This window comes from Phytophthora cinnamomi (assembly GCF_018691715.1).
Source record: "Phytophthora cinnamomi strain GKB4 chromosome Unknown Contig56, whole genome shotgun sequence".
NCBI classification, from domain to species: Eukaryota; Oomycota; class Peronosporomycetes; order Peronosporales; family Peronosporaceae; genus Phytophthora; species Phytophthora cinnamomi.
In genome coordinates, this window is record NW_027150989.1 from 587,025 (window position 1) to 602,683 (window position 15,659).

General features: G+C 52.7%; 2 protein-coding genes across 2 annotated transcripts; both read left to right on the forward strand.

The window, feature by feature from the left end:
• Nucleotides 1-764: 764 nt before the first annotated feature.
• On the forward strand, nucleotides 765-1,916 carry IUM83_14847 (Bifunctional aspartate aminotransferase; the record flags this gene model as incomplete). The annotated part of the gene is made up of 3 exons (XM_067939621.1): nucleotides 765-1,295; nucleotides 1,350-1,501; nucleotides 1,658-1,916. 3 exons carry the CDS (start codon nucleotides 765-767, stop codon nucleotides 1,914-1,916), a joined length of 942 nt encoding a protein of 313 aa, XP_067788021.1.
• Nucleotides 1,917-3,100: 1,184 nt separating this feature from the next.
• On the forward strand, nucleotides 3,101-5,422 carry IUM83_14848 (Integrase catalytic core protein; the record flags this gene model as incomplete). Its single annotated transcript, XM_067939622.1, has 4 exons — nucleotides 3,101-3,433; nucleotides 3,505-3,837; nucleotides 3,915-4,299; nucleotides 4,374-5,422. 4 exons carry the CDS (start codon nucleotides 3,101-3,103, stop codon nucleotides 5,420-5,422), a joined length of 2,100 nt encoding a protein of 699 aa, XP_067787901.1.
• Between the last annotated feature and the right edge of the window lie 10,237 nt (nucleotides 5,423-15,659).

Genomic DNA, 15,659 nt, shown 5'->3' on the forward strand with positions numbered 1-15,659 from the left:
CGGCGCGTGCAATACAGCTACTACAGCCGCTCAATAGCGATGCAGCCACGCGGAACCAGCCTACGGCGTCTCTAGAGTCGATGACCGCTTTACTGTTAGCTGGTGCTGATTCGGGGCTTGGCTCGGGTGACTGGTCATCTTCTGAGTCGGAATCGTCTTCAGAGGAGGAGGAAGATGAAGAAGATAGCGTAGATGTTACGTCTACGATGGTCTCTGGTATTTCTAACGACGGAAAAGTACTTGCCCACAACCGCATCTGGGAATTTTGCTCCGACCTTCTTGTCGACCCTGCAACGCTGCAACGCAAGCGCAAAACGTTTTTTCGTTGGCCATCGACACTAGCATTAGGAGAAAAAACCTTCGCCAAATATTTCTACTTGATATACCCGTGGTCAACTATACAAACAACTCTACAGCACACGAATACCAGGTTGGGGGAGCGTAAGCAGCGCCCAATTGCTGAAGGCGACTTGTTTCGCTTTCTAGGAGTTCGTCTTGCGATGACAGTCGAGCCTCGACGCGGTCCCTTGCGGACCTACTGGGAAAAAGCAGTCCCTGAGGGCATGGTTGGCACAGCCGCTAACTTTGGCGAGCGCTACTTCATTACCCGACATGCCTTTGAAAATATTTCGGCCGCGCTCTCTTTTTCCGATGATGTACCGTCAGATGACCCATGGAAATCTATTAGGCCGCTGATAGATGGATTTAATTCACGCCGTCGCGATGTAGTATCACCCGGGGAGATTATTTGCGTGGACGAGTGCATGAGCGCCTGGCAGGGAAAAGAGGGTAAATACTGCCACGATGGCATACCTCACAAAACCAAAATCCCAAGAAAGCCAGAAGGCGTGGGTGCTGAGCTCAAAGCTATAGCTGATGGTGATTCGGGCGTGCTATTGGGACTAGATGTGATGGAGGGAGCTGAGCGCCAACGTCAGAAGCCATACCACGCGTTGTTTGGCGAGGGCACAGCGATTGTACTTCGGCTTTCTGAAGTTTACAAAGGTAGCGGGCGTACCGTTGTTGCAGACAGTGCGTTTGCTTCGGTTAAAACCCTTGTGCAACTTGAAAATCTTTGCGGCCTTTACTTCATGGGAATGGTCAAAACAGCGTCTCGGGAGTATCAGAAAAAATATATGACGGAGTGGTTTGGCACTGAGCCCGCTCGCGGGTCATTTAAGATGCTACAGAGCAAAACTCCTAAAGGCACCACGATGTATGCTCTCTGCTGGGCTGACCGCAAAGCAAAGTGCCTCATCTCAAACCGCGGAACGTCACTTCCTGGCAATGACAGCGTTCGCCGTCGACACAAGCTCATCTTAGACAACGACCAGCTGAAAACTATACAGTACGATCGACGTATCCAGCGCCCGCAAATGGTGGAGCTCTTTTTCTCGAAGTTCTCCGTGATTGATGTTCACGATCATCTTCGACAGGGTAGCCTCGAGATGGAACGAACTTGGCACACAATGCAGTGGCAGCACCGTTTGCTCGCTACTGTGTTTGGCATGGTGGTAGTGGATGCTTTCCGTGCCTATCAGTATGAAGCAGTCGAATCTGGGTTCTTAGAATCGGCTATTGTCGACTTCAACAACTTCATCTCTCAATTGGCCTATCAACTGGTCTTCAATGACTTTGTGATGCACCGCTCGACGAGGGTCACTACTGCTGCTGATTTCCGTGACGACGTAGCGCCACCAACTCACACACTCTATGCATTCAGCACGCTCCCCCAGTACAAGCGTCTTAGTGGAACAATCTTGCGTGCTCAGCGCAAATGCAGTATTTGCGGGCGGAAGGCCTCGTTTTACTGCTCTGGGTGCTCAGACCCACTGCAGAACAATTTCTTTGGTGTTTGTGGCCTGAAGACAGGTCGGGACTGCCACTCGCTCCATTTAAACACTACATTGGGCTAACTAGTAGCCTCTAAACACTCTCTCTAATACATTTTCTGTTGCATTTAACTAATCCGCTCAAGCCCACCCGTGGGATATTTGCCGATCCCACGCGTGGGCTTTCAAGCTGGGTAGTAAAGGTTAAAATCCGCATTGAGATGGCGTTTGAATTACTCGAGAGGAAGTGGTCGATATTTAAGCGACCTGTGGAGCTGAATCTGGAGCATACTACGAGAACCATCGAGTGCACTGCAACGCTACATAATTTCATCGTTCCTGAGCGTTTGATGTATTCAAAAGATCCTGTCACGAGGACCTCAGATTGTTTGCGAGACGCCATGACAGGACAATTGAATCGGTGCTCAGCTATGAGCATGATAACAACCAGGCTGAAATACGTGGGTTCAGTTTCAGGTTTAGTATCAAAGTTAAGTGAGAGAAATCAAATGGGGCCTCATCAAATCTAACTCAGCATTACAAATTAGAATCACGAGTAGTTTTCTCGGCAACCTGCTTCCAGCGTGATATGAGTATGACAACAAACTCTGCTCCTTCGATTAGGTCAGGAGTAGCATGGACTACCTTGAACACGTTAAGCGTTGCAAAGGCAGCTTGCACAGCAGCGGACAAGGCCATGACATCACTGCACTTATCTTTCGTTGAAGCCTCATCAATACACCGGCGCGGCATTGCTATAATGCCCCAAGTGTCACGCCGGCAACGCGCATTACGCAGTCTGAAGCGCAGGATTCGAGCAGCAGCTCCTAGTGAAAGCATTGTTTATTTTTTATTTGATCTATTCGACGATGATGATGAAGTGTCGTCGCCAGCCCATGCTGATGGAGTGCATTGACGCCTACTGGTTGATCTTCAGATGCCGTTACATGAACAAGCGGCAGCTAGTTCCTCGCCGTCCTTCTCCCAGCACACTGGGCGTCTTCGTCCCTTGGTCTTGGGAGCCATGAACGCTAGCGCTTGAGCTGCGGTTGATGTTGAAAAGAAGATCTGCAGGATTTGCAGATCTGGCGAAAGCGCCGACCAGTTCAGACGGAGGTAGCAGTAGCTGAGTAGCTTGGGTGAGTAGCTTTCTAATCTGACTCTCCATTTGCGTATCAAGACACAGACGGCAAGTTCTAACGTTACATTCCCACATGTTTTGAGCCCAGATGGACGCAGCCTCTGAAGCTGCCGAGCTCTAGCAGAAAATGCCCGTGCCGGCACCCGACGTCGCTCAAGCCATGACCGGCATGGACGACGGCGGTGAAGTGGAGAGCCACGCCGCAGCTCGCGAAAGGGGCAGCGGCGACGCTCCCGATGCCAAGAATGCAGGCGCTGGGAGCAAGGGTGGAGTGCAAGAAACGGAAATAATGGCGCTGCTGCGCGCCATGGCCGAGCGTGAGGATAAGCTGGAGGAGTCGCACTCCAAGCTGGAAAAGACGCTGGCGGAGAAGATAAACGACTTGAGGGTCGACACGTTCATGACCCCCCCCCCCCCCCGCAAGCCCGTTTGCCTCATGCATTGGGATGGACGCGCGCATGTACATCGACTCACTGGCTGGGTCACCAAGGCCACGGCCGGTGATGACGCCGCCGCGAAGAGTGGAGCCAGTCCACCAGTACTTTGCAGCACAGCATCAAGATCACGAGGTACCACTTTCCCGCCTGCAGCACCTCTATGCCGCGCAGCAGGCAGCAGAAGCAGGAGCAGCGCAAGGAGTACCTCCAGTTCACCCACCATGGCAAGGTCAAGACGGTCAGGGACAAGGCCAAGGCGGACGTGGACAAGGCCATGGGCAGGAGGTCATCAGCTACCCTGACGCGCGCCAGAAGAAACTGGCCATCAGGCCCTTCAATGGCAAGGAGCCCTACGTGGGACTCGGATCCGGATTCCTGGAGTGAGGCAAGCGCTTCGAAAGGCAGATACTGCTCGCGCAGGCAGCCTGTGGATTCACGTGGACGGAGTTTGTGAAGATTGACTTGCTGGGGAATTACTTGACGGGAACTGCTGAGAGATACCAGAACAGGCAGGTGGAGACGTGGTGGTACCAGATGCCGACGCTCCAGTACGTCATGGAGAAGATGTTGGAGACCTTCAAGACCAACATAACGCCCGCACAGGCAATGCAGCAGTTCACGGCCCCGCAGGACACGAAGAGGACGTTGCCGGATCATTACATGTACTTGGTGGCGGTCTCGGAGGCGACCGGTGGAGGCGCAGATTATTTGGTTCTGAATAACATTGTGCAGTACGCTTCGGCGGATTTGAGAACGGTGCTCATGGCTAAGGTCGACAGCACGCGTACGGATTACTTGGCGCACGCGGAGGGGCTCGCCCCCTTTGCCCAAGCGTGGGAGATCGAGGCGAAGAAGAAGAACCTAGGCCGGGAGCTCGTCGGAGCAGTTAGTGATCGTGGGAAAAGGGAAACTCGCCGGTGTCACAAGTGTGGGCAGGTTGGACACTTGAGGCGGCGTGTCCAGGCAAGGAAGAGAAGGGGGAGCCGGATGTTACGCTTGCAGTGAGCGAGGCGTCCATCGTGCCTGGCAGAGATTGGATCTTGGACAGTGGTTCGAGTCGTCACCTGGTGAACGATCAGTCGTGGCTCGAGGAGTTGGTGCCGCACGTGGACTCGTGCGCGCAGCCGAACGGAGACCCGCTCAACATCACAATGAAGGGCACGCTCACGTTGCGCGTCAAGGAGTGCGGAAAGGAGCAGACTTTGAAGCTCACGAACGTGTATTATGCCGAGAACGTAGTCCACAACTTACTATCTTACGGGGCCTTGGGTGTGATGGGGTATTCGCTGGCACATCGAGGTGGAAGACGTGTTTTGGCAGCCAAGGACGGAGGGCACGTGGTGGTTGACGTAGACCTCCGGAAGAAGGTGCTGGTAGTGGAAGGAAGTGTTGTGAAGCTGCAGAAGGCGCCGGCCGAAGTCATTATGGCGGCGTTGGAGGAAGATACGCACGGTGGCAACGAGTTGTCCCCGGTTGTACAGCAAGGAACGCTCCTGGACTTCCATAAGCGGCTAGGCCATTTGAACTACGATTCGGTGAAGAGGCTTGCACGAGACCCGAGCTCTGGAATCGCGCTCACGGATCACAAGCGCGTGAACTGCCTGACTTGCGCAGAGGGCAAACAGAGCAAAGGGAGGCAATCACAGAAGGATATCGGGGCTCACTCGCCTATCGATCGCGTTGGTGGGGTGATATGCTCAGACCTGAAAGGACCGATGACGCTGAGAGATCGGCTCGGGAACCGATACATGATCAATTTTGTTGATCGCAAGAGCAACTACGTGAGGGTGTTCTTGGCGAGGTCAAAGGATCAGGCTGCAAAAAAGTTTGAACACTTTTTAGTGTTTTTCGAAAAGGAATTTAATTGTAAGATTCGAGTGCTGAGGACAGATTCGGGCGGGGAATACGATAATGTTGACTGTTCTGCAAGACCACGGGCGTTGCGAGGCAGCGCAGCGAAGCCAACAATCAAGCTAGCAACGGGAAAGCAGAACGGATGCATCACACCGTGATGAATATGGCACGCTGTATGATTTTTGTGTGTGGATTTCCTTTGAATTTTTGGGGGGATGCGGTGCAGTACGCGGCGTACATACTCAACCGAGCGCCGACTAACGCAAATCCCGGACGCGCGTCGCCGCTAAAACTTCTAACGAGGCAGACGCCTCAGCTCGGCAAGTTAGTGGTCTTCGGGTCGCCGTGCACGGTGTACAGAGACCCTAGCAACAAGAGCTTTTCGCACAGAGCCCAGCAGGCCATGATCATCGTGATCGGCGAGGAGGTGAAGGGCTACAGGGTGTACTTGCCCAAGGACAAGAAGGTGGTGACGTCGCAGCACGTGCGGAACATCGAGACCCTGAATAAGACCCAGAACTTGCTGGTGCAGAGACTGTATCAAGTCGAAGAAGCTGAGGTTGAGGAGGAATCCCGAGAGCAAGGCAGCGGAGCTGCGGATCAAAGTAGCACTGGCAACGAGAGCGGCGCGAAAGGGCACGACAAGGGGGGCAGTAAGAGCTCCAAGAAAAAGAGAGCTTGGACGAGGGAAAGACATGGGACTCGTTCAGTTGCGAGGGATGCTGGAGCTGAGTCGGTCGAGGCCGAACAGCAGGATACGACGGCAGGAAATATCGTGAACAACGTTTTGGAACGGGACCCCAGGAACTACAAAGAGGCCATGCACAGCCAATACAAGATCGCCTGGATGGAGGCCATGGTGGAGGAGCTCAAAGCTCTGGAAGGCAATGGTGTCTGGGAGGTGGTGCGACTGCCGAAGAACGTGAACGTCTTGCACACAAAGTGGGTATACAAGACGAAGCTGGACACAGAAGGGTTGATCGAGCGACTCAAGGGTCGACTTGTTGCCTGCGGGAACGAGCAGGCCTTTGGCATGAATTACAGAGTGACGTTCGCGGCTGTCATCGACATGACAAGCGTAAAGCTGATACTGGTACTTGCCAGGAAGTGGCGCGTGCCCGCCAAGCATGGCGACGTGCCCAACGCCTACGTCAAGGTGGACAAGGAAGAAGACTTGCGGATTTACATACACGTGCCGCAAGGAATGAAGATCCCCAAGGAGATCTTGAAGGAACTCGGCGTGGAGAGTGACGCTGACGTAGCACTCGAACTGAAGAAGGCACTTTACGGGCTGAAACAATCCGGCCGACTCTGGAGCAAGCTGCTGCACTCTAAGCTCGTGGAGATTGGATTCCACCAGAGCCTCGTGGATATGTGCGTGTACTACAGGTACAAGGCTGGGGTGCTAATAGTCGTGGGTGTCTACGTAGATGACTTGCTCGTGACGGGAATACAGCAGCATGCTGTGGATGTGTCCTTTGAAGAACCAAAGTCGCTGGATATCAAGGACTTGGGGTGCGCTCACAAGTTCCTGGGCATGAGGATCGAGTACAGCGACGACAACGGGTACGACCTGGATCAGGAGGTGACCATCGATGAGTTGCTACAGGCGTACGGGTTGGAGGAAGCGCACGCAGTGCGCGTGCCTATTGGTGAAGACTGGAACGAAGCTCAGGATGCGTCGACTGAGCTGCTGCCCGCCGATGGAGGAGCAGGGGCTGTGACTGTGAAGACGTTTCAGTCGCTAGTCGGAAGTTTGCTTTGGATCGCACGCTGTACCAGGCCAGATATTGCGTTTGCAGTCTACAAGGCCACCCGAAGGACGCACGCACCAACAGTCGCGGATTGGAAGTTAGCCAAGCGCGTGATGCGCTACCTAGCTGGAACGAAGTCGTTGAGGCTGCGTATGAAGGGAGACGGTGGCGTGGATCGGTCGCTGGATGTGGTTGGATACAGCGATGCAGACTATGCGGCCGACAAGGCGGATAGGAAGTCGATCACCGGAGGACTCGTGTTTGTAGATGGCATGGCTGTTAGCTGGACCTGCAAAAAGCAGGGCGGTGTCTCGCTTTCCACGATGGAAGCTGAGTACACTGCTGCGTCTGTAGTGGCGCGGGAATTGTTTGGGGTACGGGAGCTTCTGGGCGAGATGAAGGTGTCGCACGAGATGCCGATGAAACTGTGCGTGGACAACCAAGCCGCGCTGAAGCAGCTTGGAGGAGAGCAGTCGTCAGGTAAGGCGAAGCACATTGATGTGCGGATCAAGTTCGTCGGGGACTTCGTGCGGCGCGGCGTGCTGCGGGCTGAGTATTTGGAAACCAAGGAGATGCCGGCAGACGTACTGACAAAGGCGGTGAGTGCGCCAAGGATGCTCGAGCTGCGAGCTCGAATCGGACTACATTGAAGATGTAGGAAACTCGCTGAAATCGTCGGCGAGGAGGAGTGTTGAAAACAAGATCTGCAGGATCTGCAGATCTGGCGAGAGCGCCGACCAGTTCAGACGGAGGTAGCAGTAGCTGAGTAGGTTGGGTGAGTAGCTTTCTAATCTCACTCTCCATTTTGCGTATCAAGACTCATACGGCAAGTTCTAACGTTACCTTCCAACAGTTGACGCCTTCGCGCGCGCGCGCTTCCGGCGGAATAAAGCAGAGGGGACGCGTTGAAATGGCTAGCCAGATATCAGGTCAATAGGCTCTTAGGTCGTTTGGACTCGATTTGGGCGTCAAGAAATCCTGACATGACGGCAAAACGTCAAAGCGATCTGATTGGCTGAAAATCAGTTTAGGTGTTTATGTCTATAGTCTCAGCTCAACCTTGAAACCCGCCCTTCTGCCACGAAAGGGTTAATCAAAATGCAAGAACCATACATATGTAGAATGCAGCAAGCTGTTTACTGTCTACTTTGCCTCAGCGTTCGCATCGACCAGGTTACCAACCAAACACTCCGAGGTTAGGAGCGCCTGCTCCATCACATCCACCACACCTTCCACGCTTTTCATCACGTCAAACAATGACTCCACCAAGTTAACGCTCGTCTCCAGGCGCTCCACACGACCAGTCTCTTCGTCCACCAGGAAGACCAGCTCGCAGCTGCAGTCCAACTGCTGACCAAGCAACTTCTCACGCACCGCTCGATACGCGTCACGGTCATGACCATCACAGGTAGTAGGCTTCTCCAGATGCGGAAAGACACGGCGAAGTGTGAACTCCGACACCGTCACACTCAGTCGAGCTGAGGCCGTCAGCACACCAGGAACCATAGATTCTACGCGCTTCAACTGAATATGCGGCTCGCCGAAGTACAGCGAGTATCGGCAAAGTTGATCCAGCAGCGCGTCCATGCCGCTCAAGCTGCCCATGGCCACGTCGAGCGTGAACGACTTCTGCAGCACACTCAGGCTCTGGCGTGTCTCGGCGTCCTTCATCATCTCGTCGACACTCGTCACGAGCCACGGCGACCGGAAGCTGCACTCGAGCAGGCGGAAGATTTCGCTCGCGATAGCCCACGGACTGCGGTTGATCTTCTCACTGAAGCGCAATCGCTGCTGCTTGAGTCGAAGACCTTGCAGTTCTTCTTGCAAGTGCTGCACCTGTTGCTGGAGCTGGCTTTGATGAATGCGCTGTCTGTTGCGGTAGCGCGCCTGGTTGGCGCGGCACTGTTGGCGTCGGATGACACTCCTTATCTCGACGCGCATGTTCTTGTCCTTGATGTGTTGGTAGTTTCGACGACTTACTCCATCCTTGGATGTTAGCTCCCATAGCGCCGCTTTGGTAGCTGCTGAGACTACAGGTACCGTCGAACGTCCGCGTGGTGGAATGACATTGCGCACAGGTACGTCTGCAATTCTCGCTGCTTCGGTGACGCTCTGGGACAACGTCTCGAGTGGTCCACCTCCGTCACATAGGATATGTTGGTTGGGAAGGTTTCCCAAGTAGCGGTTTTCTGCTGGCCGACGAGGGAGAACGTGACCGATAACACCGTCGCTCAGTCTCGCCTGGGTGCGCTGGAAGCGATTAAAGACGCTAGGGAGGAACTCGAATTGACTTGCCATTGAGCTGGAACTTTTTGTTGTGAGTCTATCTCCCAGAAATAAAGAGTGAGATAACCAAGCATTACGCGGCACTCAGTACTGAGTGCTTGCTTACTCAGTTGAGTCAGTACACATGCCATAATACTTACCAGCTGGGCTGGCTAACTTGGCGTTGTTGATGGTCAGCGCGGTAGTTCCTGTGAAATCACACAGGGGGTGGGCGACATCACTATATAGACGAGGCGTGCTAGCGCCTCCGACCAACTAAGGCGAGCGGTTGCGAGGTCGCGTAGCCGCAGCAAACCCGCGCGGTATTTGCGGAGGCGGGGCCAGCGCCGAGCATTCCAGCGAGCCGCGCACAGTACTGGGCCGAACGTGCAATCTATAAATCGCGAGCGAAGCGAACAGCGGGGGCACCGACTGGTCCGCTTATGAAACACGTCATCCCTCCCAGTCACTTTAGTTCAGCCAAGTCAAAAGGATTTGTAGCATTTGTTGTGTGATCCTACAGCATGTTTGTGTGTTTTTACGGTTCTGTCGTGGACGTGCTTGGTGTTTATGGTCGTGGTGATTGTGGTATGGTCCAGCTAAGCGACTTGGTCGCAGCGTTGAAAAATTACACGCGGACTTCACTGCACGCACGCGGTTCACGGTGTGGACAGCACCGTCCGATCCCTGCTCTCATACTGCTTCGTTATTGAGATTGAATCAAATACCTACTAAGGCCTTGTTTTGCATACCCTAAGGGTGAGTTTCTTACAAGCGTTTGTGTGCCGCAGTCGCACCGGTATTGCGTCATCCTGGGCATGCTTGGTTGAGGCGTCAAGGCATATCACTCGAGTGCAAGGTTCATCTCGCGATTCGATTGCTGGCAGGAGGCGCTATCGATATCCGCCGTGTCATCGGTTCAAGCCATTCCTACGCGAACAGTATTGCTATCGCTGTTATGGAAGCAAGAACAGCTTCGCCTGGTTTGCGTATTGCTTTCCCCATGTTGTCAACCAGTCGCGGGTCTGCTGCAGCGGGTTTCAAGGCGAGAAGCTCGGGTGGGGTTTTAGACGTGTGCGTAGGAACTTTGGACGGTTGGCTTTGTCACATTAGGGCACCTTCCGAGGAGGATGCAGGGACTGTAGCTATTTCAGCGGCCACTACATGCACTATGGGATCAACGTACAGGACTGTTGTGGTGCGTTCAGTCGATTCATTTTCGTGGAGGCTACCCACCCAGGAAGGACCAACGATTGCCGTGCATAACGCGGAGAGTATGCTCTCTACTGTGATTGAAGGACTGGAGCGTGGGTTTTACGTAGTTGGTGATGCCGCGCATACGGCCACGAACCACTTGACTACTCCTTTCGTGGCTCTCAAGCATAGCGATTCTGACTTCTACGCGAATGATTCGTTCGACTTTCATCTCTCTTATCCCAACTTAGAATCCGCATTGAGATGGCGTTTGAATTACTCGAGAGGAAGTGGTCGATATTTAAGCGACCTGTGGAGCTAAATCTGGAGCATACTACGAAAACCATGAAGTGCACTGCAACGCTACATAATTTCATCGTTCCTGAGCGTTTGATGTATTCAAAAGATCCTGTTCACGAGGACCTCAGATTGTTTGCGAGACGCCATGGCAGGACAATTGAATCGGTGCTGAGCTATGAGCATGATAACAACCAGGCTGAAATACGCGGGATCAGTTTCACCCGTTTAGGTTTAGTATCAAAGTTAAGTGAGAGAAATCAAATGAGGCCTCATCAAATCTAACTAAGCATTACAAATTAGATTCACGAGTGGCCTTTTCGGCAGCCTGCTTCCAGCGTGATATGAGTTTGTTGACAACACACTCTGCTCCTTCGATTAGGTCAGGAGTAGCATGGGCCTACCTTGAACACGTTAAGCGTCGCAAAGGCAGCTTGCACAGCAGCGGACAAGGCCATGACATCACTGTACTTATCTTTCGTCGAAGCCTCTTCTCGAAGCCGCACCCGCGCCCGTTCCTCCTCTTGATCCTTCTCTTCTCGCAGCTGCTCCCGCGTCCGTTCCTCCTCTCGATCCTTTTCCATACGCTCGAGAATGCGCTCAGCAGTAGTAAGATTGCGGCGCCGTTTAGGAGGACGCCCATAACGTGAATCCTGCTGAGACGGCTCCGCTGCATAGTCGCTAGAGCTTGATAAGGTCGTCATTCGAGTCGCTGCTGACAACATTCCCACTATCTGTTCTCGGCGATCCTCGCGAATAGTCAGCCAATCCTCCATGTAGAGTGCATCCACGTGTCCATCGCAATAATTTCAAAACGGCGCTTGTGAACCGGACCTCTTCGATTTGCGTAGGGCCGTGTGGTATCGTTTCACAATGTTATCCCACAAACTTTTCAGCTTGGCTCTAGAATGAAGCGCTGCTATGGCCGGTTCGACACCATCGTAGACTGATCTGGGGCTACCAAAAGTGTAACAATTGTAGTGCCTTTGATCGTTATTGTATGCTTCGGCGACGTCCACCCAGTATGGAGAATCCGCGTTGGGGATCTGACCTGCCTCACCCATTCGATGCACAAATTCATCCGAGAAGACGACGTTAAGCAAGCGGAATCGACAATGTTTCGTCGGTTTAGCGGTGGGTACTATCACTCTAGGCCCCTCTAGTGCCGCCAGCACTGAATCACATTTGTCTTTATAGAACTCCCAAAGAAGATTGACGTAGCCGATCTTGTTGTCCTGTCCCGAATCACGCCTTTGGGCCCCAAGGCGCAGCATAGTGCACGCCGAGCGAAGCTCCTTGGCATTGATCGTGTTGAGGAAGGCGCGTAGGTCTTCCTCGCTGTTTTCCAGGTCTTCGCCTCGGAGCACAGCAAGTATCGGGTCTTCTTGTTCCTGTCTAGACATGTTTGCCCCGAATGTCTAAATTTCACTCTCCGCGAGGGCGGTCGGGAGTTGTGATTGGTCAAAATAACGGATGTTACAACAACACAATTGAGATATTCCGTACTGAATTATATTTTTTTCTGTTTTAGTAGAATATAATACTTAAGTATGATATCCATTTCACCTGACACTCCCAGATTGAAACTCATGCTGCGCACCATAACTTACATACGCTGGACATCGCTACTCCCAAGTTCACCAAATAAAACATCCACAGCCTCAACGACAATAGTGTCGAGAAACTCGATAAATGTGAACTAAGCGCGAACGGCATTATCGGTGGAAAATGACATGAAAAATATGAGAATGCATGTCATGATCAAATATTAAAACGATTAAACCTTGATTGCTTTTTGATAGCACCAGACTTTACAACATTGGTGACTTGAGGTCGATCTCTCAAGATTCATGGATTGCTAACATTTCTCGATCAAAACGTGCGACTCAGGGTTCGAAAGTGCAACGATTTGGGTATAGAATACAATTATCTGACGAATAATCAGGACAATTTTGGTTCATGGTACGGTCCACGCGAGCCAACATGTCCGTTGCATTGATATAATTCCTTGTGCAAACCCATATTCATGCCAGTCTTACCTAGTAGTACAGTGTCAGTTTCAAGCAATGCTCTCTCGGAGTGTGACTAGTAAAAAGTGAAGGCAAACCTCCCATTTAGTATTGCAATACAGTTCTGCTTTAGCTCCTACTACTGTACTAGATCCGACTAGGGCAGCAGGGCAGTGGAAGCGACATCTAAGCTATTTATTTCCTGTTATTAGCCCATTCAGTACCACGGGCTGTATCATACAGGATCAAGGTTTTGATATCCTGTATCCTACAGGATAAAACACACTTCAAGTAATCGTATACAAATACCAAGTGACCCGACTGAGATTAAGTTTCATGGGGTTGTTGCTAACCTCGAGCTAATAATTTCAACAGTAGTATCATAGTGGGAAAAATCATCCCTGCTGCGTGTCTCCGGCACTCCTTTTGCGCGCTTCCCTCACGTCTCATTCAGAAACGCGCCGCCTGGAACCCAGATCTCAAGAAACCATGGTCGAGCTGTCTTTCTCGGCAATGTGGAGAAATCTTCGTGCGTGCGGATGGCGTCACCGGCCACCACGCGGTATCTCGACAATTACCAAGTACTACACGCCGAAGGGGTGGGCCAATAAGGCCAATGCAAAGCGCCGCATGGACGTGTTTTGGGGTGAATATGAACTGCTGCGTTTTGTACCCGAGCAAGGCACGGAACCCCATACGGGTAGACTAAACATCTTGTTGAGTACTCTAATTGATTATCGGTGTCCACAGAGGCTCTGGAACCACCAGCAAAGCGAGCGAAGGAGGCTGCTCTCCCGATTACACCAGCGCAACAGCGATCGGTGTTGGCTCATTCACCACACCTCCCGGATTCACTGTTGCCTGGATCATCCAGCGTGTGCCCCAGCTCCTCTGACTCCGCGTCGGCTTCGGGGTCGCCATCTGCCCCTGTAACGGGGTTACACGCACAAGTGGCTGCAAGCCACTTGTGAATTTAACAGATAGGTTATCTGTTAAACGTTTTGGATACTTCCTCACATTGGTGTAATACACACCGATGGATACATTGAAGAGGACCACCACAGTGAGTTGTCCACACATACCCAAAGATCCTATTGGTAGAAAGCAGCATCTTTCTACCAATCAGAGACATGCATATTAGCGGGGCTCTGACAGCCAGCCGCTGTCAACCCTTTCATAGATGATAAACAGTTTTAGCAGATTTTTGAGGAAGATCAATTTACAAGCAATACAGTTCTCATTTTACCTTAAACTAGCTACTTGGAGTCTTGTCTAAGTTAACTTATATTTGTGTATTCAAATATAATTAACCGAAGTAATTACTAAGTACTTACGCTTCCTCATACACGTTGCGCAACGTGTAAGCTAAAGTAGTGAGTCAAGTTAGACCCACTACACCTGGTAGCACTTTGTAGTCCGTCCAACGACCGACTGCTTGACGTTCGTACGCGGTGTACGAACGCGGAGCCGAGAACCACATGAGCACGGAGGTGCCCATGGAGAGCTCCAACACGCCTGCAACGCATGTTGCACGCGCTGACTGCCCCCACCTGTCTGACCCAGAGTGGGAGGCCCTCCAACGACTGTCAACAGTCATTGGAGAAGCGGCGATAGCCACGATGCTGCGTACGCTATCGCCGACGGAGCAACATGGTGTTGCTCTGGGATTCATCATGAAGGAGCAGCGTGACGCTGCTTCCTCAGTGACGGCGTCGTCAGGGACGACACCGCGTGCTCAACCATTAAAGTTGAGCGCAAGCAATTACGTGGGAAGAGAGGGCGAGCCTCTCCTCCGATGGCTTGTCGAGCTCGACACAGCCATAGCGGCTCGACGCATTGTCGACCCGCTGTCGAAGGTCGCGTTCGCCATGTCCTGCCTTGGCGGACGCGCAAGGAGTTGGGCGTATGGACGCCGACTCTCCGATCCTACGTGCTTCAGCACGTACGAAGTGTTCAAAGAGGAGCTCAAACAAGCGTTTGAGCCCCCGCAAAACGAGTTCCGGTCGAGGGCGGAGTTCCTCGACCTTCAGCAGGGTAAGCATGACGTCCATGCTTACGCGCAGCGCGCACGATATTTGGTATCAAATATCGTGACTAACCCGATTGACGAGGCGACCAAGGTCGTCACGTTCATGAAGGGGCTTAGAGATGGGCCTGTGAAGACCTATCTCTTCCGAGAGTACCCGAGTACTCTCGAAGCTGCGATTACTCTTGCCATGCAAGAAGGGTTTAGCCTGCGGCAGGCTAAACTCCATGTAAACGTACCGAGGCCGCAACCGCGCCCGGTAGCGAGGCCGGGAGGTCCAGAACCAATGGACCTCTCGAATGCAACAACTGCTGGTTACCAGCAGCAGGGAGGTAACGTGCGATGCTTCCGTTGCGGAAGGATCGGTCACTTTGCACGGGAGTGCACAGCTCCCATGCCCCCTGGAGGTGGCCGTCGTGGCGATGTTAGGCATCGCCGCGGACCAACAAAAAACGCGAACATCCAGTAGGCGCGGGGCGCCCTACTGGTAATGCAGTCGCGCGTGCCGACATCGGGCACGCGACACTGAGGACTGCAGCCCCCAGTGAGACCAGCTCTCACTGCAAGAAACAAGATGACAGGCCGAACCTAGTCATCTTGAAGGTTTACTCGAAGAGAGCGAGTGACTCTCTTCGAGCTTTGGTAGATTCAGGCGCGTCGAACAACTTTGTTCGACTACGAAGCCTGTCGAGACTTGACTTCGAGGAGGTAGATACACCTCGAAGTCTTCTGGAGGTAAGACTGGCAACAGGTGCCATCGTGAAGACTGAGAAGCGCGTCGTGAACGTGCGCTTCTCGTACAAACAACGAGTGTTTGTCGAACACTTTATCGTCCTGGACCTGTACGATA